General features: G+C 39.2%; 1 protein-coding gene across 3 annotated transcripts in view; it reads left to right on the top strand.

Moving 5' to 3' along the window:
* The window catches only part of CDKAL1 (CDK5 regulatory subunit associated protein 1 like 1), a 659,261-nt gene that overhangs the window by 203,560 nt on the left and 429,520 nt on the right, over positions 1 to 26,181 (top strand). For all 3 annotated transcript variants that reach the window (XM_043590714.1, XM_043590715.1, XM_043590713.1), the window contains one exon: positions 24,154 to 24,274. In XM_043590714.1, the coding sequence (XP_043446649.1) occupies positions 24,154 to 24,274 (121 nt within the window). The remainder of the gene's footprint in view (positions 1 to 24,153; positions 24,275 to 26,181) is intronic.

Genomic DNA, 26,181 nt, shown 5'->3' with positions numbered 1-26,181 from the left:
GCCGTTAAAGCTTTTAAAACTAAAATAAATGCTTTCCTGTGCCCCCCTGCCCCAGGTGGATTCTGCGATTTTATGATACCTTCAGAATTGTTTTATATGTTTTTGGTTTGTCTTCAATTACACTGCTTTAGTGTGTTCATCATGTATATTTCCTTTTCTGTTCAAAGACTCATTTTCTTATGGTTTGAACCCACCTTTCTTTATTAACAGAATTAATTTTTATGAAGTCTTGGGTATTTCATTAACTTTTGTTTCTTCATTCTGGTGGTAGGGCTACATGGGAGGTACATGGGGTTGAATAGTTTGTTAGTTTGACAGTCTTACCGGAGTTTTCACATAATAACACTGTTAAAATGGTTCAGTGGATTTAATTGTTCAAAACAAGAAAGGAAATTACTTTGAGCTTGAACCTCTCAGGCTTCCCATGACCCAACCCTCCTATTAGTGGTCCCACTGATCTGTCTGCGAAAGTAGCCCTGTCCTTCCTTGTTTAAATATTAACAAGGAGTTGCCTACTGTGGAAATTGGACTTACACATTAACTCTTGCAATTTTGTGTTTTTTTTTTTAAACACAGGTGGGACCATGTCTCTCCTTTACTTCCGTGGTGTCCCCCCCCCGCCCCCCACTACCTTACCTCACTCAGAGTAAAAGCCAAACCTGTACAGTGGCCTCTAGGGGTCAGTATGAGCTGGTTCACCTGCAGTTTCACTCCTCTTCCCTCCTTCAACTCTGCCCCCTTTTCATTCTGTTTTCGAGGCATTAATCTCTCTGATGTTTCCCTCCCCCCCCACCCTTCCAGTTTTATGGAGAGATAATTGATGTACATCACTGTATAAATTTAAGATGTACAGCATGATGGTTTGATTCCTATATACTATGAAATGAATACCACACTGAGTTCAGCTAACCTGCACCTTCTCATATAGATACCGTCAAAAGGAAAGAAGGAAGAAAAGAACAAAGGGGAAGATTTTTTGCTTTGTGATGAAACTCTTAGGATTAACTCTCCTAACAGCTTTCCTGTATGCCATACAGCAGTGTTAGCCACAGTCACCGTGCTGCGCTTTACATCCCTAGTACCTATTTATCTTCTAACTGCAAGTTTGTACCTTTGACCGCTTTCCCGCAATCCCCCTCTTCTCTCCTTCACCAGCCCCCTTACCCGTAGTAACCACAGATCTGATCTCTTCTACTATTAGTTTGGTTTTCATTTCCTCTTCCTTCCCTTCTCCATGCCCCCCACATAAGTGAGATCACACAGTATTTGTCTTTATTAGTTCAGCAGAATGCTTGCAAGGTCCACATGTGTTACTGCACATGGTAGGATTTCTTTACTCTTTTTTGTGGCTGAATAATATTCCATTGTGAATCTAAAGCACAACTTCTGTATACATTCATCCATTGATGGATACTTAGGTTGTTTCTATATTGTAGCTGTCATAAGTAATATTGCTTTAAATATGGGGTGCAAGATATCTTTATGAGTTAGTGTTTTAATTACCTTTGGATATATTCTTGAAAATGGAATTGCTATATCATATGGTAGTTCTATTTTTAATTTTTTGAGGATTCTCCATAAATGTTTCCCATAGTGGCTGTATCAGTTTACAATCCTACCCGCAGTACACAAAGGTTCTCTTATCTCTACAGGCATACTATCATTTATCTGTGTGTGTGTGTGTATGTGTGTGTGTGTGTGTGTGTGTGAATGCTTATTCATTTTTTGAGAGAGAGAGACAGAGCATGAGTGGGGAGGGGTAGAGAGAGAGGGAGACACAGAATCTGAGGTAGGTCCCAGGCTCTGAGCTGGTCAGCACAGAGCCTGACATGGGGCTTGAACTCATGAACTGTGAGACCATGACCTGAGCCAAAGTCAGATGGTTAGTCAACTGTATCACTCAGGTGCTCCTATCTCTTGTGTTTTTGATGATGGTCATTCTAACAGGTGTGGGATGATATATCATTGTGGCTTTAATTTGCTTTTCCCTATTTACTAGTGATGTTGAACATCTTTTCATGTACCTGTTGGCCTTTTGTATATCTCCTTTGGAGAAATGTCTCTTTATGCCCTCTGACCAGTTTTTCATTGGGTTGTTTTTTTTTGTTTGTTCTGTTTTTGTGTGTGTGTGTGTGTGTGTGTGTGTGTGTGTGTGTGTGTGTTTACTATTGAGTTATATGAGTTCTTTATGTGTTTTGGATATTAACCCCTCAACAGATAAGATGGTTTGCAAATATTTTTTTCCCATTCTGTAGGTTTCCTTCCTTCCTTCGTCCATCTTTCCTTCCTTCCTTCCTTCCTTCCATCTACCCTCATTTCTTTCTTTTCTTTTCTTTTCTTTTCTTTTCTTTTCTTTTCTTTTCTTTTCTTTTCTTTTCTTTCGATGGTTTATTTTGCTCTGCGGGATTTTTAGTTTAATGTAGTCCCACTTGCTGATTTTTGATTTTGTTGCTTGTGCTTTAAGTGTCATATCCAAAAATCATTGCTAAGACCCATGTCAAGGAGATTTGTTCCTATTTTTTCTTCTAGGAGTTTTTTAGTTTCAGGTCTTTAATCCGTTTTGAGTTAATTTTTGTGTGATGTAAGATGTGGGTCCAGTTTCATCGTTTTATGCATAAATATCTAGTGATCCCAGCACCATTCATTGAATAGATTGCCTTTTTTTCCATTGAGTATTGTTTGCTCCCTTGTCAAATATTACTTGGCTCTATAGGCATGGGTTTATTTCTGGACTTTCAGTACCATACTGTTTTGATGACTATATAACTGTGTAGTATAGTTTGAGACCACGAAGTAGGATACTTCCTGCTTTATTACTCTTTCTCAGGATTTCTTTGGCTATTTGGAATCTTTTCTAGTTCCATATAGATTTTAGAAGTGTGTTTCCTACTTCTATAAGAAAAAAAATGCCTCTGTAATCTTACGGGGAGTGCACTGAATTGATGGATGGGTTTTGTTAGTATTGACATTTTAACAACATTGATTCTTCTAATCCATGAACATGGGATACCTTTCCATTTATATATGTCTTCTTCACCTTATTTCATCAGAGTTTACAATTTCATTGTAGAGGTATTTTTTTTTAAGTTTATTTATTTTTGAGAGAGAAAGAGAAGGCATGAGAGAATCCCAAGCAGGCTCCACACTGTCAGCGTGGAGCCCAATGCCAGGTTCAAATGCACAAACCATGGGATCATGACCCCAGCTGAAGTTGGACGCTTAACCGACTGAGTGTGCCTCCACTGTAGAGATCTTTTCCTCCTTAGTTAAAATTATTTCTAAATACTTTATTGTTTGTGATGCTGTTGTATATGGGGTCAATTTTTAAAATTTCTTTACAGAAATTTTGTTCTTAGTGTACAAAAAATGTTACTGATTTTTGCATGTTAACTTTGTATCTAACAATTTTACTGAATTCATTGATTAGATCTGACATTTTTTTTTGGTTGAGTCTATAGGATTTCTATATATAAAAGTATGTCATCTGAAAATAGACATAATTTTACTTCTTGTTTTTCAACTCATATATGTTTTATTTCTTTTTCTACTTTGATTGCACTATGTAGGTCTTCTAGTAGTATACTGAATAGTAGTGGTAAGAGTGGGCACTCTTGTCATGTTCTTGTTCTTACAGGAAAAGCTTTCCTCCTTTCACCATTGAGTATGATATTGATTGTGGGCTTGTCATGTATGACCTTAATTGTATTGAGATATTTTCCTAATTAAGAGATTATGTGCCTAATTAAGAGAGATATGTGCCTAATTAAGAGTTTTTAATCATGAAATGATGTTGAATTTTGCCTAATGCTTTTTCTACATCTATTCATAGGATTATATGATTCTTTTATTGTATTTTATTAATGTGATTTATCACAGTGGTTAATTTGCTGATGTTGAGCCATCCTTGCACACTAGAGATAAATCTCATTTGATCATGGTGAATAATCCTTTCAATGTGCTGCTGAATTGGTTGTCTAGAGTTTCATTGAAATTTCTTGCATGCGTTCATCAGGGATATTGGCCTATAGATTTTTTTTTTCCTAGTAGTATCTTTTTCTGGTTTGGTATCAGGATACTGTTGGTTTTATAAAATGAGTTTGGAAGTATTTCCTCCTCTTCAGTTTTTGGAAGAATATAAGAAGGATTTATTTTAATATTCTTTAAATGTTTGGTAAAATTCACCAGTAAAGGCATCTGCTTCTGGAATTTTGTCTGATGGGAGATTTTTGATTAGTGATTCAATCTCCTCACTAGTAATTAGGCTATTTAGAATTTTTCTTTCTTCCTGATTCAGTCTTGGTAAGTTGCATGTTTCTGAGAATGTTTCCATTTCTTATAGGTTGTCAGGTTTGTTGGCATTTAATTGTTAATAGTAACCTCTTGGGATCCTTTGAATTTCTGAGATATCAGTTGTAATTTTTTTTAAGTGTTTATTTTTTGAGAGAGACAGAACTCAAGTGGGGGAGGGGCAGAGAGAGAGAGAGACACAGAATCTGAAGCAGGTTCCAGACTCTGAGCTGTCAGCACAGAGCCCGATGTGGGACTTGACCCCACAAACTGTGGGATCATGACCCGAGCCGAAGTCATGCACTTAACCAACTGAGCCACCCAGGTGCCTTCTGAAATATCAGTTGTAATGTCTCCTTTTTCATTTATAATTTTGTTGATGTGGGTCCTTTTTTTTTTTTTTTTTTCCTTCCTCTGGTTAGTCTAGCTATGTGTTTGTCAAGTTTGTTTATCTTTTCAGAAAGCCAACTTTTAGTATGGTTAATCTTTTGTTTTTCTCTTCTCATTTTTAATTATTTCTGATCGAATCATTATTTCTTCTAATGTTAAGTTTGGGCTTTTTCTAGTTGTTTAAGGTTTAGAGTTAGGCTGTTTATTTGGGATGTTTTTTGTTTCTTTTTTTTTTTCTTTAAAATTTTTTTTTCAACGTTTTTTATTTATTTTTGGGACAGAGAGAGACAGAGCATGAATGGGGGAGGGGCAGAGAGAGAGGGAGACACAGAATCGGAAACAGGCTCCAGGCTCCGAGCCATCAGCCCAGAGCCTGACGCGGGGCTCGAACTCACGGACCGCGAGATCGTGACCTGGCTGAGGTCGGACGCTTAACTGACTGTGCCCCAGGCGCCCCTTTTGTTTCTTAATGTAGGTTTTTATTGCTATAAACTTTGATTTTAGAATAGAATTGCTTTTGCTGCATCCCACATGTTCCAATATGTTTTATTTCCACTTTAGTTTATCTCATGAAGCTTTTTTATTTTCTCAATTTTTATCATGATTCATTGGTTCAGGTGAGTGTTGTTTAATTTCCATGTGTTCGTGACTTTCCAATTGCCCCCTTGTTAATTTCTAGTTTCATACCATTGTGGTCAGAGAAGATACTTGGTGTGATTTCAGTCTTCTTGAATTTGCTAAGACTCGTTTTGTGACCTAACATGGTTTCTTCTCTTAAGTGTTCCACGTGCACTTGAGAAGAACGCGTACTCTGCTGTAGTTGCGTAGAACATTATGCATATATGTTAGGTCTGTTTGCTTATAGTGTTGTTCAAACTTGCTGTTTCCTTATTGATACTCTGTCTGGCTTGTCTATCTTTTGTTGAGAGCAAGTTATTAAAAGCCCCCAACTATTACTGTATTATTTTTATTTCTCACATTAGCTCTCTGATATATAAAATATATAAAACTTTTTGCTTTATATATTTGGGTACTCTGTTAGGCATATAAATCTTTATAATTCTACATTTTTGATGTATGACCCCTTTGTCATTTAATAATGGTATGTTTGGTCTCTGCCATTGTTAATTTAAGTCCATTTTGTCTGATACAAGAATGGATACTTTTATTTTTTTTAAGGCTAAAGTGAAGTCTCTTATAGGCAGCATATTTTTGGATCTGTTTGTTTGTTTTTGTCCATTCAGACATTCTGTGTCTTTTGAATGGAGAATTTAATCCTTTTACATTTAAAATAATTATTTTTGGGGACATCTGGGGGGGGCTTAGTTGGTTGAGTATCTGACTCTTGATTTTGACTCAAGTCATGATTTCATGGTCATGGGATCGAGCCCCGTGTCAAGCTTACACTGGGCATGGAGCCTGCTTAAGATTCTGTCTCTCCCGCTTCCTCTGCCCACTCAGGTTCATGCACGTGCTCTCTCAAACTATTAAAAAAAAGAAAGGAAATAAAATAATTATTGATAGGCAAGGATATACTGTTTCCATTTTGTTAATTGTTTCCTGTTGCTTTGGAGGCCTACTGTTCTTTTGTTTCTTACTCTGTTTTTGTGTGTTTTGACATCTTTTTGTATCAGGATGCTTTGGCTTCTATATCTTGGTTTCTTGTGTTATTACTACACAGTTTTCCTTGTGGTTACCATGAAGCTTACATAAAATATTGAAAACTTTTAACACTCCATTTTAACTGATAATGACTTATCTTCAATAAAATTTGTATACTTGACACTTCTATTTCTTTTCCCTATCATATTTTAGGTTATTGCTGTTAGAATTTACATGTTGTGTTGTGTGCCTAAGAAGAAGTTGTTGTACTCATAGTTAACATAAATTTATGGTTACATTCCTCTTGTTTTTTTAACATTTAGAGTTTTAAGTGAAGTATTGCATCACTGTTACCATATTGCAGAGTCTAACTATGACCTACATTTACTGTCTGTTATTAGTGTCATTTATCTATCTTTTTGTGTTTTTATGTTAATTAGTGTTCTCTTACTCCCACTGAAAGAATTCCCTATAGCATTTTGTCTAATGCGGGTCTGATGGTAATGAACTGTCTCATTTTTTGTTTGTGTAGGAAAGTCTTTATTCCTTGTTCTTTTCTGATGGATGGCTTTGCCAGGTACAGAATTCTTAGTTGAAAGCAGTTTTCTTTCGACATTTTCAGTATGGCCTCTCAATCTCTCCTGGCCTAAAAAGTTTCCTTTGAGAATATTATGGGAGTTCCCTTATATGTAACTTCTCTCTTTTCTCTTAGCTGCTCTTAAATTCTTTTTTTGTCTTTGATTTTTTAAGTATGTATGTATGTATGTATTTATTTTTTTTGAGATAGCAAGTGGGCATGTGCTCCCATGAGTGGGGGAGGGGCAGAGAGCATTCCTAGCAGGCTCTGCAAGGTCAGCTCAGATTGGGACATGAGGCTCTATCTATCTCCTAAATCTTGAGATTGTGACCTGAGCCAAAATCAAGAGTTGACACTTAACCAACTGAGCAACCCAGGCACCCCTGATTTTTAAAAATAGTTTAATAATAATGTGTAACCCTCTTCTGGTTCAACTTACTTGGCGTCTTTTGGACCTCATTGATCTGGATGTCCATTTCTCTCCCTAGGTTTGGGAAGTTTTCAGCAATTTTTGCTTTAAATTTATGTTTTGTCCCTTTCTGTTTTCCTTTTCCTTCTGGAATTTCCATAATGGAAATATTGTTTCTTTTCACTGTGTCCCGTAATGTGCATAGGCCTTCTTCACTGCTTTTTATCCTTTTTTCCTTTTTGCTCCTTTTGTAATTTCCAATGTCCTAGGTCTCTGATTTTTTCTTCTGCATGGTCAAGGCTACTTTTGAAACTCTCTCTCTTGAATTCTTCAGTTATTGTATTTTTCAACTCTGGGATTTATGTTTGTTTTATTTCCACCCTCCCCCTTTTTTTAGTGACTAAGGAAATTAGTGCACATATATAAACACTGTTTCATTTTTTTAAATGTTTATTTATTTTGAGAGGGAGAGGGAGAGAGACAGAATGTGTGTGAGCGGGTGAGAGGCAGACAGGGAAAGAGAATTCCAAGCAGGCTCTGCGTTGATAACGCAGGGGCTTGATTCCACGAACTATGAGCTGAAATCAGGAGTCAGACTGTCAACTGACTGAGCCAGCCAAGTGCCCTGTGTTTGCTTTTTCTTAACGGGTGCTGTTTCCTTGTAGAAATTCTCCTTTTGTTCGTGCATTATTTTCCTAATTTCATTTTTCTGTTTTCTTATAGTTAACTTCCTTATGAGGCTTATTCGCAAATTTTTGTCTGACAGTTCATAAATGTCCATTTCTTTAGGGTCAGTTATTAGATCTTTATTAGTTTTCTTTGGGGGTGTCATAATAACCTGACATTTTGATCCTTGGTTTCTTACATTGCTGTCTGTACATTTGAGCAGCAGGCCTTTGCTTCCATAGTTGACACGTTTCCTTTGGCAGAGAGAGTTCGTCCCCAGTCAGCTGAGTTTGGGTGTGTGGGTGTGTTTGCTGATAATGTCTTTGGGCAGTTGTGAGGCCCGCTATTCTGATCGATTTTTGGGTGAGACAACTCTGAGGATGGAGATGGGGGGCTGAGAACACGCGGATAGGACTTGGCTTGGTTATCTACCCAAATGAGGCATCTGTAGGAGGGGCTCTGTTGTTGCCTCAAGTCTCTGGTAAGGCTTACTAGGTTATAGATGTGGCTGTGAATTAGCTTCACTGCTCCGGCAGAGGGCAGAGAAGGGCCTAGGACATCTATAGCTCATTGCTTGGGGCCCGAATCAGGCCCGAGTGGACAGTGAATTTGCTGGGCAGGTAAGCCCACCGATTTTGCTCTGCAGGTGGGCAGAGCCCTCTGTGCTGTATTCTGTGTGCGACTGTCATTTTTCACAGGGCTTTTGAAGGGGCCATGCAGCTTCCGTGTGGCCTGGGTAGTTTCCGTGGTTGGACAGGCTGAAGCTATATTCAGCAATGAGAAAGGCTGTGAATTAGGTTCCCTGCCCAGGCACAGTGGGAGAAGCAGCTCTAAAACCGGGAAAGCTCTTTGTTTTTTGCCTCAATTCGAGCTGACTCGCAAGTTCCTGGCTGCGCAGAGACTGGCTCTGCCCCACAACCTCTGGGGTCTTCCTGCCCTTCTCTTGGCTCAGGGCTACTGGCCTCATGGCTTCCAGGTCTTGTCACCAGCCCGTCTGTTCAGGTGGGACTGGGAGGCACTCTCCATTCCAAGTCAGTACCTTGCCTGGTCACGGGCAAACTGGATCTAGGTTCTCAGAATCCCTCATTTGAGGTCGGGAATTAGGTCGACCCGCATGCACGTGGTCCCCTTGCGCAGTGTGCTGCGGAGTTGGTTCAGTAGGTGAGCATAGCTGCTTTGTGGAATTGCTGCGTGGGCATTGAGGGTATGAATTCGGGCTGCCAAAATTCCTGGTCGTTGTAAACCCCTGGCCCCCCTTCTCTGTCACAGTCAAGATTCCCTGGGACTGGGCCCCACAGATTGTTCAGCAATCCCTGTGGTGTGAGACCAGAGTAGGGGCTCCCACAAATGACCCACGATACGGGGGAGGTTGGTTGACCCCTCGGGGTTCTCTTTAACCACTGGAGATATGAGAGGCTTGGGGAACCTCTCCTCTTGGTGCTGTGCTGAGTGAGGGAGGGACAGTGCCGTCAATGTAAGTCAGTCTCTTACCTCTTAATGCAGTCTGGCTTGGTCTTTGATGTGCATTGGGGTACTTCAGCCCCATATTCTAGAATCATCTCAATGATTTCTTGCTCTCGAATGATTGTTAGTTGTTCTCGTGAGAGGCAGTCAAGTCAGGAGCAGCTGATGTCGCCATCTTGGTGACGTCACTTTCCCACTCTTGCAAATCTTTGTAGTGTCTTAGCAGATTGCAGGAAGGTCACACCACAAATATTGTTGAAGTCTCTAAAAGTGTATATAGTGTTGTAGTCTAGATTTGGTGACACCATTCATGCACAACAGGTTTTAAGTTTGAGCATCCTGATTTTTCTGTTTGAATATTAATCATTTTTGTCTCAAGTATTTGGTGTTCTCAGGTATACCAATTTCTGAATCCCAAGGTTCTGATGTCTATTTACTGTAATAGGATTATTGAGCAAAATATGCCAAGGAGATGAATTACTCTTCTTTTGAAGCTCTCATAGAAACATGGCAAATTAATACAGTTTTTAAAAAACTTGAGGTAAAAAATTTTCTTCATGTGATGTTCTTTCTTTAATATGATTAACTTTTAAGAGAATCAGCATGGAGCACACCACTTTTATACCCTGCATGCATAGCATATGTGCTTTATATTCATCCGGAAACATTTTAATCTTCATTTAAAGAATATGCAGTTTTTGGTAAAATGTAGGGAGAATCGTTGAGACTATAAACTTAAATAATATTAGCAGCTCCATTACATTTTTCACATAGAAGAGGGTGAAGTTGTAGGTAGGTTAATTGTGCTATTTTTCTGTTTTCTTAACACAATAGTAAGCTGTATTGGTAATTCTCCATTAGTACTTTATGGCTGGCTTCCATAAAAACGGAGATATAAAGTGGAAACCAGTAGAAATGTAAAGTAGAAGCCAGGTCATGTTAGAGGTGTATTAGAACTTCAATATCCAAATAAAATATATGTAAAAATCATGATCACCCTTGAGAAATGTATTAAAAAACATATATATAATATGTATATTATATATATACATACATATGTATATATATGTATTATACATACATATGTATAATATATACGTATATATGTATGTATAATATATGTATATATAGTCAAATGAAAGCACTGGCAAGTTTATAAGTCAGATGTGAGCACACAAAAAATTTAAATCTGATTTTCTCTTTTTCTTAAAAATTTTGTTTGACAGGAACATTGATTTAATCAGACAGTTGTAAGATGTCGTTTGTTAGGTAATGCCGTCGACCTTTCCCTGGAAAACCCAATATCGGTGATCACTGGCACAGAGAAAGCTGCTTCTCGACTTTAACATTTTGTATATAATGTTTGGAGATACACAGTTTTGAAGTTCATTCTGTAACACTCTACAAAGCATGTACCATATACATAGCAGTTCTGAGACTGAGAGAATAAATATCAGTTTCCTGTAATTATCAGTTGGGTGGGGGGAAAACTCATGTGCAGAATCTCCAGTTGGAATGTGAACTATGCATGGATTTTTAAGAAGAAGTTTATCAGTACTACTGGCTTATAACAAACCCTACCTTGTATTGAACACTAAGGTTGTAGTAATTGAAATGTTTTTATGAAAGGGGGCTTCTGACACATGAGATCTGTAACTCCCAATGTGCAAGTGCACCATTCCTTGACGTCCTGCTGCAGTTGGCCGTCGTAAGGGGTAAGAATCCTGGATTGAGCATGTGATGAGCTGTGTTGAAATATCTCGCTCTCCTGTTAACAGTGTCCTGTTTAGAAATGCACACAACCTTATTGGTTCTGTTGCTTGAGTTGTTAATGGTAAGACGTGGAAAGTCCCTTCCACTCTGAAACTCTGGCGGTGTTTGAGTCTGTAATATAACACCGACTCTCAGAGTCTGTGGTTAGGATGAGATACTGACATTTTGGACAGTGATCTCTAGCCAAAGTTTTTAGAATGTGAAAAGCTTTTTCTCGCATCCACATATCCTTCTGCCAGATTCTACTTTTTCTTTCCCTGTGCCTCCCTACTTAAAAAAATGAGGTTGAAATGTTTGCAGTGGACCTACCATGCATTTTGCTTTTGCCAATCTCTGTATTCTGGAGTGAAGAGGGTCTGGAATTCATAAAGCACAGTTCTCTGACTCATTTGCCTTTACCTCATTCATTGTAATGGCATCCTGGGTGGTGATGGACAAGTGTACTTCTTGCTGTTGCTTAGGAGTTTTCTGCTTCTTTGAAGCAACTTTCATTTCTACCCTGGGGCATGTTTGTTTTCGGGACTTTGAGACAGGCTGCTTTAGTCTTGACGACTAGGATTGCTGGAGAAAAAAGTAACTTGAGAGAATTTCATGTAAGGTGAAAACATTACCTGGAGCAGGGATTCTCAAGGGTGTTTGCCGAGAGGGGAATTGCTTGCTGAGAGGGGAATGGTGGCTGAGAGAGGAACAGCTTGCTGAGAGAGGGAGCTGGCAGACTGGTTTCTCAGAACTTGGGGAGGCTGAGGGTTGGAGGTTCTGCCATATGGCCCTTCACCTAGATTCATTGCCCTGTTGCAGCCTGGCAAGGATCCTGTCACTCAGGTGTCCTGGGCTGGGAAAACAACACCGTTCTCTAGGCATATATGCTGATATTTACCCAGGATCCTGTGCAGTTCCTGGCACGACTGCTTACACTTTCTTCCTCTCCCCTCATATTCAGGAAATGGTATCAGGATGCGAGTGAGCGATTTAAGAGGAATGACCTTGAATCTACTTTAATTTATATATTTAAAAAAATCACTCGCAAATTTGATTATCATTATCTGTGCAATTATTTGTGACCTATTTCCTAGCCCTCCAGAGCTTAAAAAATAAATGGGATCTGACTTTAAGTGTGTGAAAGTTTTGAAAATCTCCTTTGCTTTTTGCTTTTGGAAAACGTCATTAGGGCCATAGATCTTGATAGGATTACAATTGCATTAATTACAGTAGCAACCGTAATGAACTTCTCCCTCGCTCTGTGTAGCTTACCCTTTCTGTGTGCGTGAATTCATCTGTACTCTGGATCACACAGCCAGGCAGCAGTGTGTTATAATGCGAACCCTCATCCTCCAGTCTCCTGTTCTTTACTTCCTGTTAAGCTGCTTACCTTGAATAGAGGGGAGTGAGAAAGTGAGGTGCGTGTATTACTTCCTTTCTTCGCGCCTATTGTCGAATGTCACTGCTCACCCATTTCTGATTCCCTTTCTTAATGTTGCCTTAACACATTTTGTTCCTTCACGTTTCTTGGCTCCTCAGTGATCAGTTTTCCTCCTCTCCTCCCTCACTTTTACAAGCTATCCCATTTTGTGCCAAAGGGGTTTTTTTTGTAAGGAGGGCTTTTTTTGTTTTGTTTAAAAGGAAAAAAAAAAAAGCCTCTGAATAGAATATTTGAGTCTTACCTTGCTTTAAAGGTGCTTAATTTAGGAAATGAGAGAATGGAAGTATACCTTAACTGTAAGAAGCCAATAAAAAGTTGATCTACCCAATAAAAAGCTAATGAAAAGTTTTTACAGGGAAAATTCTCTTGGGTGTGTTTATTAGGGGTAATTTTCGAAGATTTTTTTTTTTGAGATACACTTTATATAGTTTTCATTCTAAAATGGTTAGGTCAGGAAAATCCTTCCATGTTTTTTAAGGATATGGGCTGTGATTTCTATCTCAATTTTGTATTTAGCCTAGATAAATAATGAAGCTGTAAGCAGGAGGATTTCGATGTAGTTAACTTCCAGTCTTTAGTACTTCATAATGAACATTAATTGTAATTTCCTAAAATTAAGTTTTAAAACTAACGTTTGATCGCTCTGAATTGGAACTAAAAATGTGTCTCAAGCCCATATAACTTCTACTTCATAAACCACACTTAGAAATATTTTCATTTTTGAAGGTGTGGTTTTTCACAGTGGGGCTCCTTCATGCCAAGTCTTAATAAATCTTTCCAGTGAAATCTGCTTTTAGCGATAGGCTCTTAACTAGATTGGTTTTAAGAAGTGGAAAATGAGCACCGAGCAGGAATTCTAGCAAAAAAAGTCGCCTTGCTGTGTTGGTAGTGTTATGTCCAAGTGTACCGTGAAATACGCATAATTGTGTATTTGAGTTGTATGACGCTTGCCCAGCACCCCCACACCTGGCCACCTCTCTTTGAAGCCTTTCCTCATCTTTCTTGGGAAAGTGGACCCTCTTTCGTGGTGTCCCACTGTTCCTAGAAACACCTGTCAGACCTTTTCTGACACTTCATTCCAGGTACTTGTTTGCCAGTCTGTTTTCCTCGGGACCTTACATCGCTTTGGGACAGAAGTCAGTGTGGTGACTCAGGACAGAATAGGGTTTTTGTTTTTGCGTGTGGGAGAGGTAGATATTGGAAATCTTTGTGCATATTTTGGAAGCATGTAATATTGATAAAATAATATTTCATACATCTTAAAATTTTTTTTATGTTTATTTAGTTTTGAGAGACAGAAACAGAGCCTGAACAGGGGAGGGGCAGAGAGAAGGGAGACACAGAATCCAAAGCAGGCTCCAGGCTCTGAACTGTCAGTACAGAGCCTCACATGGGGCTTGAACTCATGGACTGTGAGATTATGACCTGAGCTGAAGTTAGATGCTCAACTGACTGAGCCATCCAGGCACCCTTTTCTAAGTTAGTTTTGGAGAGAGAAAGAGAGAGAGCACATACGAGCAGAGGAGGGGCAGAGAGAGAGAGAGGGAGAGAGAGGGAGAGAGAGGGAGAGAGAGGGAGAGAGAGGGAGAGAGGGGATCTGCAGTGGGCTCTGCGCTGACAGCAGAGAGCCCAATGCCAGGCTTACACTCAAAAGCCATGAGATCGTGGCCTGAACTGAAGTCAGACGCTTAACTGACGGAGCCACCCAGGCGCCCCTCACACATTATTTTAAAGCTCACCTGTAACATGGAGCTTTTGTTTCTGTTGTGAAGACACATGAAGGTATTATGATACAAAATGCACATCTTCTTTGTTTTTCTTATCCTTTTGTGCTTAATACATTGTCGTCATTTTCTAGAAAGGCAATGCTAACGCCTGTCGCAAGGGGCTGAGGACTACGAGTGGGTCAGTGTAAAGCCAGCAAGTAAGCCCCCGGTGCCCTGTTTCCTACCTTCTCCCATTTAGATTGCCTTCAGACGGCCACAGTGCAAGTAGGTATGTTCAACTCATGATGAGAGGTGAAATGCAGACAAAGTGTGCTTCAAGATCCATAGATGGGACAACTGTCCAACTTACTCGGCTTCCGGTCTCTCTTCTGTCACACTCTGTGGGGGCTTGAGTTGAATAATAACAGGCGAAAACTTGAAACTTTCATTGGTGATTCAAAGTGGGACTTTGAACTGCAGTGTTCAAAAGTTCATAAGGGGCTTGTGGCTTACAAGTTCCTTATGTCTGTATTTTACCGTTCTCATTTCCTAGCGGCCTGAATGCTGTGTATTGTAAGGTCTGCGATTTCTGCTTTCGTCGCCTGGTGCAGTGATTTTCCAAATGTAGGTTTGAGCGTGAGCAGTGATTAAGTTCTGTATTGCTACCATGGATGTTTACATGCTGAAACTGAAGCATTCATAGCTTTATTGCCGTAAATACTAAAGCCTTGGAGCTATTTAGCAAATTATAGTTCAGAAGAGCCTAGGATAGCAAGACAGTCAGTGACCTAAGGAGTTCATTTAAGGGTTCTACTAATGTGGAGTCACTGACATGGGACTGCCTTCTACTCTTGAGCGTTTTGATGTACGCTTGATTTACATTTGGAAAAATGAATCGGCACTACGCAAATCTCCCACTGTCATAAAAAGTACATCCGCTTGTAAAGGATTTAATTAAAACATAAAATTAAGTGCTTATGGGAATTTGCCCCCAGAAGGTGTTTCCATTAGGGTAAGAAGACATTTTGCTTATGTGGATTATTTGTTTTGTGTGTCTTTTGTTTAATGTGATGACCTTAAACTAATTGTCATCATCAGTTGTGCCAGTAATGCTGGGAAAATGGAAGAAAAAACTGTCTTAAAAAATGTTCCATTGCAGCGAATGCTTTCATCTTTCTGTCTTACATAGTTCTAGATCATACATAAAGTTTACATTGTTGTAATTACAGTGTAGGAAGGAACTCTTTTTGTGCACCAAGGTGTTAAATAATCCTCAGACTTCTAGGGATTTGCACTTTGTATTATGACCTTATCTTAGCTTCCTCTCCGACTCACCTGCGTGTCGGGTAAGATGCAGGCTTCTTTACACCTTGTCCCCCTCTGGAATACACGCTGGTAACTGTGTGCCTCCATAGGCCCTCTCCGCCTCTGTTCTGATTCACGCTTCGAATTCTGCCTCTTAGGACACTTGAGTCTTACTGTTCTTTCCTTATTTTGATATCTTTTTCTAGGTGTCATTGTTCTAGTTAACGTTTAAAGTTTTCCTACCTATTCGAAACCTTAAAAGCTAAAATTTGTGCTTGAATTGGGATGATTTTGGGTGTGTGAGCCCCTTCTGGCCCTTTGTGCAAAGTTTTCCAGCTTAGGTGTGGTACAAAGCTGCTCCTTCCACTTAATCACACTTCCTAGTTTTACTTCGCTTTCTTCTTTTAAAATGAAATCATTTCAAGGGAAGGTCACACTTGAGTGTGACTGTCCAGTGGTTCTTTCTTGTTGGAGTGGTGCCTGCCTGTGAGGAATGACGTTGAATTGAGCAGAGTCACATTTCTGGCCACATTTTTGTTTTTCTTCATGATGAAGCAGTTAAAAGTGCCTGTGCAGGGAATGTCGAGTACGAACTCCAAACGTTTTGTAGAAGAACAGATTAAATTGAGCGTTCCTTTGTAATAGTCTTAAATAATATTCAAATGGATGTGACTACATTTCCGTAAGTGAGAATCGGTGTCTGCACTACATTTATTCTCTTTTCTTTTTGCTGGAATTTTCTGCCAGTCTTCTCCTAGCCTCTGCCCCTTGCATCTTGGTGGGTTGCTTCACCAGGACGTTTTCCAGCAGTCTGACCCAGAGCTTGGGGTTCAGACAGGTCTATCGAGTGGGTAGTTAATAGGACTGAATTTGTGTGAAGTGAGAGCAGTTTGGCACGAGACCTCTCTGGTGGTGGTGGAAGGTGGGCGGTCACACATGAAGGAAACGAGGGCCTTTGCAATTAGATGGGGTGAATAAAGTATGGAAGGGAACTCTGGCTGGTTACGGAGCCTTTAGAAGAACAAGAGAAGTTAAAGAGGGGGAAATACACGATCGGGGTCCACATTGCCAGATCACGGGTGCTTCTGTGATGTGTCATGATATTCCAGAGCTAATTTGTGACACCCACTTGAGCTGTGTGAGAACCAAAGGAGAGAAGATTGGTTTGTGAGTAGAAATGTAATTTAATTAGTAAGTATGCATTTGGTAGGCAGTCCTGTTGTCTGTCACTCAGTTAAAAGATGTGCTTATAATCCAGAGGCTCATCCTTTTCTATTTGTAAATGACCATTATAATTGCCATTCTGACACGTTGACAGGCTGTCTTTCTAGTATCCACGGGTAGAATGTTTCCCCTTGATTTTAATAATGTTTTCAACATTTGGCACTGTGGGATTTGGAAAAGACGTTTCGCTCTCGAAGATCCGTAAACAGCACTGAATGTTGATTGAGCTAATAGAGCACTTACTGTACATGACTGTTTTTCTCCCACATAGATTTTCTCAGTATTATGAATTTACAAATATGCATGTAGTAGTGGATTAAATTTAAAAATTAGCTTTTGGTTCAAAATTTGATAACGTGTAATTTTAGCCAATAAAATGGTTTAGTGGATTCGATCGAATGTAAAAACCAGCACAGAATCAAGGTTTTATAGCTGATTTAAAAATAACTGCTGAAAGCCTCAGGCTTGAAATTAAATTTGGTTTTAACAGGGCTGAATTTTATGTGACATTTGTAACAACGTAGGGAGATGTTTATTAAAGATGGTTAATAAACTCACTGAGACACATTTGACCATTATTTATAGGAGATGAAATGTAAATTTACATATAAAATGGAAAAGATAAAAGATCTCAGAGATTGTGACTTTGAGTGTGTCCCATTCTACATGTTAAGGCAGTTTGGTTTTTGTTCTTATCCTCAGATTAAAATTGCTTATCTCTGTTTTAATCACTTCACATCATTATCACTGACTCCTCAGTGGTCTCCTGTTGCCATCTGTAGATCTGGTCACACTGAGGATTATTCTACCGATCCGTTCCTGTTAGTTCCTCTTATAATTTCGGAATAGACGTGTGATTGAAATAATGTCAAAACTGGTATTTTCACACTCCCATTTTTCTTTCAGACTCTGTTGTCCTGATTTCCTCCTACCCCTTTCTCTCCTGTCTAGCCACAGAGGGTGCTGAAATTCACAGTAGTCACAAAATAAACCAGTATTCCTTGAATGGCTCTTCTTTTCCCATCGTGGTGTGAGGCATCAGTGGCCAGAAGGGATCACACAAAGGAGCAGTGTGTGTTGAGTGTGTAATTGGGCTCCTTGCTCCATGGTCCCTTCATAAGTATGGTGTGTTCATTTCCAACACAAATTTTCCCAAATTTTCCTTTTTTACCTTTCATATCTTTATTCCCTGAGCCTGTTTCCCTGTTCCAGACCCCTTGTCTCTTCTTCTTTTCTTCCCAAAGACATCCCCTCCAGTTTATTCTTTAGCCTGTCAAGTTTCAGTTTATTTTAGATGGTTATAGTATTGATAACCACACATAGAACAGGTAATGATTTGCAGTGTATGTTTTTATTCTGTGGTCTGTGGATTCAAGGAAATAATCTGAAACAGCAGCTCTGTTTGCAAAAGGATTCTTAAAAGAGCTGGTTTATAACAAGTAAAAGTTTTATTCCTCCAGTCCATTAAAAAAATATTGTTCTGTGGTTAAATTTTCTTTTTTTCATCTTTGGCTGGGTATAATGAGGGACTTTTATATTATTTCCTACTTTGTCTTCAGTGTACTATATTTTTCAATTAAAAAAAAAAAAAAAACCCAGGCTATTGTTAGTTCTCTCGCTCTTTAATGAATCATTGGATTGGAAAATAACTCATTATATAATCAGGCAGAGATATGTTCCTTTATTTGCATGTAGATAGTGAAGATGAATAATTTATCAAATGTTATTAGCGCAGGCTGCGTATTACTGAAATCTCAGCAGGATGTAATGGAATTTGTCTCGTGCTAGTATGAAGATAGCATGCCCTTGCCTAGTCATTATTGAACTTGTGGCATCTCTCAGCGAACTATTATGTTAGCACTCCACTCTTGCACACCTCTTCATTAACTGGACTTTTGATTGAAGAGTTGAACTTATCTTGAAAATCTGAAATCTGGCATGCCAAATGCTTGCTTGACTCTAGCTATGTTTTTACAGCACAGCAAGAATTTTCAGAATGAATGAAGGACTTAATGTTTCTTATTAAAGTGATTAGTGCAAAAAGGCTGTGACTGATGGTTTTATTACTTCTGGTCATGAAAAGCTGTCTGTACAAGAGTCGTTGAAGCAATGTATTTTTCTGAAACGAAGGGTGATGGAACATGTATATAATTGCCTTAGAATCTTATGCCTGTACTAATTATGTATTTGAAGTTATTTTAAATGATTGCTTTGAAAAAGTTGGCTTTGATTTGCTTATGGCATGATTGCACGGGGAGGTCAACAGATCTCACAAGCAACAGTGAAGCTGGACAGTCAAAAAAACAATCCCAGCACTCTGGAAATTGACTAAAAGTTTTCAGCAAACTGAGAAGTGTTTCTTCCCGAAAACAACTGAACTTTGGGTAAGAACAGTGTGAGTCCATGGCATTTGTGCCTGGGGCTACTCCCATTTTCGTTCCTCAGCTCTTCTAGCAAGGTTGTTCAAGGCAGAACGGGCTCTGAATACCAGGGGCTTTGCTGCTGCTTCCAGGACAGCTCAGTGGATTTGAAGAACTCTCAGTTAAAGTGGAGATTTTGATGGCAAGCGACAAGGGAGCGTGTGTGACTATACCTGCCCGAAACTGTGGGACTGTTCTGTGTGGACAGGTGGACTAGCCCAGGGATTTAATGGGGACTTGTGGAAGTGATTGGAGGCTTGCTAAGTCCCCATAGATGGTTAGTTGACCTGAGGTTGTGCACTTGCACAGCAGAGACAGGAGTGGCCCCACCACCCACACGCATCTGCCTGCTGGAGCCTGCATGCGTGTCCTGAGAAGGTGGCAGAGAACCTCAGAAAGCACAGGAGGAAGAAAAGGCCGGGGGAAGCGCACTTGGAAATGTCCCTGACTCTGAATAACCTCACTGGCTCATACGCAGTTCCATCAGCAGATAGAAATCTTAAAGGTTTATAGGGTTTGAACGAATGTGTAACTAGTCTTTCCTTAATAAAAAGGTATGCAGATACAGGGTTGACCCGGAGGAAGTCAGGCTTGGTGGTGGGGGTGGTGGAGAGCTAAGAAGTGACATCAGTAGCCCTTCCTTGTAGAAGAGATAGACTTAATAGATTTAGTCCAAGTAAGCTAAAACAACAAAAACAAACAAACAAAAAAACCAATCCCTGGTGGGGGGAACCCGAATGGAGAATGTCAGTATATAATCTAAAATGTTCTGTATTCAACAAAGTATTATGATTCATGCAAAGAAACTAAGTATAACCATATTCAGGGGGGAAAAAAGTACACATTATCTTTGACCAAAAATGTTGGATTTGACAAAGACTCCCAACTACTAAGCGAAACCGTGTTAAAAGCCTTTAAGGAGGAGTGTCTGGGTGACTCAGTTGCTGGGCATCCGACTTCGGCTCAGGTCACGATCTCACAGTTTATGGGTTTGAGCCCTATGTTGGGCTCTGTGCTGACAGCTCGGAGCCTGGATCCTGGATTCTGTGTCTCCCCCTTTCTCTTTCTGCCCCACCCCCATTCACACTGTCTCTGTCGCTCTCAAAAATAAATAAAAATGTAAAAAAAAAAAAAAAAAAACCTTAAAGGATGATGACATTGACTTGAATGTAGAATCACAAACAGAAATGATAAAAAAGAACCAATGGGAAATCTGTAGTTAAAAAGTACAATAACTGAAATAAGATGTTCATTCAAGAGGCTCATTTGCAGGTTAGAGATGGCAAAAGAAGAACAATTAGTAAATTTGAGGATAGATCAATAGAAATGATCCACTCTGAATAACGAGAAAAATCACCAGGAACTCGAAGACCTGTGAGACAACATCTGGCACACCAACAAGTATGTCATGGAGCCACAGAAGAAGATACAGAAAAAATGCTCCCAATTTTTTTTTTAAAGCATTACATGAAAACTTCCCAAACTTGATAAAAAAATTACTTTATAGAGCCAAAAAGATATGTGAACTGCATGTAGGAAAATCACAGTGATCCACACTTACATACATCATTGTCAAACTGTTGCAAAAGAGAGAAAAATCTTGAAAGTGTAAGGCAGAAGTGACACATTATATACAGAAGAACAACATTAAGATTGACAACTGACTTCTCAGAAGCAACAGAGGTCAAAGGTGTGGAGTGCTATGCAGTTGACCCCCGAATGACATGGTTTTGAACTGTGTGGTCCACTTTGATGTGGAGTTTTTACAATACAGTACTGTAAATGTATCTTCCTCATGCTTTTCTTAACATCTTCTGAAGCTTGCTTTATTGTAAGAAGTACGTAATACATATAGCATGTAAAACACTTGTTGATCAACTGTGTATGTTATCAGCAAAGATTCCAGTGAACAGTGTAAGCTATTAATAGTTAAGTTTTGGGGGGAGGGGGAGCCAAAAGTTATACATGGATTTTCAACTGTGTGGGGCTTGATTCTGCTCAAGTCTGCATTGTTCAAGGATTAGCTGTATTCACTGCTCAACGAAAAAGCTGTCAACTGATAATTCTGTGTCCAGCAAAGGTATCTTTCACAAATTAAGCAAAATAAAGACTTGCCCAAGTAAGCAAAGAATCTGTTGCTAGTGGGTTTCCTTTACAAGAAATAATAAAGAAAGTTCTTCAGGCAGAAAGGAAGTAGTATCAAATGCTACGTTGAATTCTTAGGAGGAAACGAGTGCTAGAAATGGTTAAATATGGTGGGTAAATATAAAGTCCTTGGTAAGTCTATATTTTTCCTCTTTTTAAAACTGTATAGTTGTATGAAACTAATTACAGCACTGTTTTGGGATTTATGCAGCTCTGTGTTAATATGTGTGACAGCAATAGGACAGAGAAGGAAGATGGAAAAGAAATGGCACTTGGACAATTGAATCCATATGAAAAAATGAACGGAGCCCCTTACTACACACAAAAAGTAAAAAAGTGGATCCTAGACTTAAAGATAAGAGCTAGAATACTATGACTTTGAGAGGAAAATATAAGAGAACTCTATGTGCTAGGGCTAGGCAAAGAGTTCTTCCATAGAACGGTAAGAATATGAGCTATAAAAGAAAAAAATTGATCAAGTGCACTTCGTTAAATTGAAGAACATTTACTTTTTTTTTTTTAATGTTTATTTATTTTTGAGAGAGACAGAGACAGAATGTGAGCAGGGGAGGGGAAGAAAGAGGGAGATACAGAATCTGTAGCAGGCTCCAGGCTCTAAGCTGTCAGCACAGAGCCTGATGTGGGGCTCAAACCCATGAACCGTGAGATCATGACCTGAGCCGAAGTTGGATGCTTAACTGACTAAGCCACTCAGGCGTCTTGAAAAACATTTACTTTTTAAAACATAATATCACAAAAGTGAAGCTATAAGCTACAGACTAAAATATTTAAAAATCACGTCTGAAGAGGGTTTGTAAGCAGAATAAAGAAATCTTATAACACAATAATAAGGTAGTTACTCCAATTAAAATATCGGCAGACTTCTAGAGTAGACATTTATATCAGCAAACGTTCTCCAAAGAAACAGCCAGTAGTAGTGTGTGTGTGTGTGCGCGCGCACGTGTGCACGTGAGTATGTGTTCAAAAGAAATGTATTAAAAAGAATTGGCTCATACCATTATGGAGACATGATGGAGATTGAGAATTCCAAAGATATGTAGTTGGCAAGATAAAGACCCAAGAGCATTTGTGTGGTTCCAGTCCAAGTCCAGAGGTCTGAGACTCAGAGCTGGTGGTGTTAGTGTCAGTCTGCACTTGGGCAGAAACAAGACCCAAGAAGAGCCTGTGTTTTAGCCAGAATCCCAAGGCTGGGAAAGAACAAGGACCCAGCTCAACAGTCAGTCAGGAACTGTTCCCTCTTAGCTTTCTTGTTCTATTCAGGCCTTTGATTGGTTGGATAAGGCCTAGCAGTGTTAATCTGCTTTACTCAGTCTACTGATTCAAGTGTCAGTCTTTCCCAGAAAGACCATTGTGGAAACCCAAAATAATGTTTGGCTAAATGGCATTCTGTGGCCCAGTCAAGTTGACACATAAAAATTATTACATTTACCAAGCAAGACATACATTTGGCTAATGTAAAGGCACATGAAAAGGTGCTCAATGTCATTAGTCATTATGGAAATACATAATTCATTTGAACCACAATAATAAATTACTTCCCCCTAGGATGGCTATTGTCAAAAAAGTTACAGTGTGAGGTCTTGGTGACAATGTGGGGAAGCTCAAACCCTCATACGTTGCTGGTAGGATATAAAATGGTACCCCACTTTGGAAAACCGTTGTTTCATACAAAGGTAAGTATAAATTGACCACATGACCCAGCAATTCCATTCCTAGGAATCTATCCAAGAGCAGTAAAAACATATGTCCACATAAAGACTTGGACGTGAATGTTCCTAGAAGCATTATTCTAATAGGTATTCATTGGAAACAGTTCAAACATCTACCAGCTGGTCAACAGATTAACAAAATGTGATATATTTTGGAATGGGAGCAAGGGTGGAGTACAACTAAGCTTGGGACAATTTGGGGGGTGATGGAAATGTTCTAAAACAGGGTTTTGTGAAGACGGTGCAGTTGTGTGTGTTCCTTTAAAAGTCATTGAGTTGTAGACTCGTCATGGGTGAATCTTATAGGATGTTAAAGTTATAAAAAGTTACAGAAAATACTCTGTGTAATAGGCAAAGGACAAAGTAAACATGGAGAACAGTAATTGGAGAATCTGAAGGGGATGGGAATTCTTTGTACTGTTCCATATTTTCTCAACTGCAATTCAGACTTTCCAAGTTATAAAAATTTTTGACTCTTAGAAATAGTCTGATTGTCTTTTGTTATATTAAAAAAATCAGTTTAAAAACTTGTGTTTGTTTTTAAAAAAACCAACCTTAAAGTGTCATTTTATCCCAGCTTTTTAATTCTTTATTTCTTGGATTTGCTGTTTGCTCTCAGCAGATAATCTGCTTTTGCATTTTTTTTAATCCCCCAGCGGTACAGTTGGCTGGCAGGCACAGTGCTCCGTGAGCCCTCCCTGCTTCATCCACGCGTGTGGTTGAGGCTTGAGGGCGTGCCTACCTTGCGGAATGCCATCCTGAGGGTATTTTTGGTTCTGTCATCTGTGCAGTAGAAAAAGGTGCAGATACTGTAGGCAAAGCACTTTTGATGGCAGGGTATGCACACAGCTGTTTTTCTCTTTGGCATTATTTCTTAGGACAATGATCATATCTTGTGTTGTTGTTTTTTTTTTTTTTTTTTTTGGTGTTTGTTTCATAGAGGAAGAAGGTAAATTAATACATTTATTGAGAGCAGTAAATGAAAGTGAAGTTCTGTGACCCGTGCTAATGTGTGTTTATATGCTTTGTTTGAAGGTCATTCTGTGAGACTATTGGGTCAGAAAAAGAATAACGGAAAGCGGTTGGGTGGAGCGCCATTGGATTTGCCAAAGATCAGGAAGAATCCACTGATAGAAATCATTTCCATCAATACTGGGTAAGTGTCTCTCAAACTTGCTCATAAAATATTCAGTATACTCCATCCACAAATTCAGGTTTTTTTCCTACCGGACATGTGACAGAGTAAAGCAATTGAACGTTTTCATGGGGAAGAAAAATCAAAAATCTCTAAACCACATGAATGTAGTTCCCGCTAAAAGATGTTCCCAGGGTATAAATTACACTTATATTTCAGGAAGAGTTTAGGTTTTTGATTAATATTATTCTGACTTCTTTTTGGTAATAGACATGGATTTCGTTTTCTAGCCATGCACCCGGGTTAAAATATTTTTTAATAGAGTGTTTTGGGGGTGCCGTGTGGCTCAGTTAAGCGTCCAACTTGGCTCAGGTCATGATCACGCAGTTCATGGGTTCCGGCCCTGCCTCAGGCTCTGTGCTGTCAGCACAGCTCATCGAGTTATATGCTTGCAATGGGTGAATCTTACAGGATGTTAAAGTTATAAAAAGTCATAAAAAACATTATGTATGTAATCGGCAAAGGACAAAGTAGACCTGGAAAAACAGTAATTGGAGAATCTGAAGGGGGAGAATCTGTGCTGACAGCTCAGAGCCAGGAGCCTGCTTTGGATTCTGTGTTTCCTTCTCTTTCTGCTCCTTCCCGCTCGTGCTTGCTCTCTCTCTCTCTCTCTGTCTCTCTCTCTGTCTCTCTCTCTCAAAAAATATATAAACATTAAAAATATTGTTTTTTAAAAGAGTGGTTTGTTGTTGGAATGGTTAACATACCCAATCATCTTTGGTTTTTTTTTTTCAATAGGGTTATAAGTAAATAATACCCAAGATACTAATCATGGTTTGATTAATAATTCTCTGAAATACATGTTTGAAAATGTTGCCCTTTTGAGCTTTAAACTGAAAACGAGCATGGTAACTGAATATTAAGCACTCTTAATTTCCACATCTTTGTCTGAAGTTCTTCTCCCTTACTGTAACTCTTGGTGAGCCCATTCGTACTTGGTTTTATTTGCATTTACTGAATCTGCAGTCAATGTTAGTGTAGTCTGAAAGTCTGATGAGGCCAATTCCCTCCTCCATTCATAAAACTTCCTCCCACAAAGGCAAGCTGTCCTGCTCCTCTTTGAGTTCAGCTTTCTTCCTTCCTTTCTAGAATGGTTTTCCTTGTCCTTTGCTTCCTTCATGCTGCTTCCTGTGGAGAGCAGGCGAACTTGTCTCTTGCTTCTCCATCATTTTCTACGTCTCTCTTAGCAGTTGCCTTCTCTTCCTCCCGCACAGTTACAGCTAATGTTGTTGGTCATCTTTCCTCTAGTTTTACCACCTTCTGGTTAACCCTTCCCGCCGCTGCCAAAGATCAGGGAAGGTTGAAGAAGTCATTTGGTTTCTCCTAAAAGGCCCCATGGGGGTCAGTTTCATTTGACTTGGTGAGTTTGTCCTGGACCAGCATCTGGCCTTTGGGGTGGAAGTTTCAGAAACCTGCATTCATCGAGCTCATAGAGTGATTAAATCAGAGTGGAACAGTGAGAAATGTAGTTATCGCATTGACTAGAGTATCTAATCTATTCTCTCTTTTGAGCCTGAGTCAAATTATAAACATAAGGCTGTTTGCTACTCCCTCTGTCTCAATTATTCTCCTTCCTTCAGATATTGCAGGTTTTTCTTTTTATTCCCGATTTCCTGCATAAAACTCCCATATCCCTACATTCCGTCCTCCATATTTGCCTTATTTTCCTCTATAACACTTCTCACTATTGAAACATATAGGAGTTCGTTTATATTTTAATTGTCTCCCCTCATCGGTGTGTAATGAGCTCCAAGATAGTGGGGAATTTCGACTCTTATCTACCACTGTAGCCTTAGTATACAGAAAACTGTACACAGCAGGGATTTAATAAATATTTACTTGCTGAATGAATGAATCATTGATTTTTA

The sequence above is a fragment of the Prionailurus bengalensis genome, chromosome B2 (assembly GCF_016509475.1).
Source record: "Prionailurus bengalensis isolate Pbe53 chromosome B2, Fcat_Pben_1.1_paternal_pri, whole genome shotgun sequence".
Lineage (NCBI taxonomy): Eukaryota > Metazoa > Chordata > Mammalia > Carnivora > Felidae > Prionailurus > Prionailurus bengalensis.
Note: the sequence above shows the minus strand (reverse complement) of the source record. Positions and strands in the feature narration are given on the sequence as shown.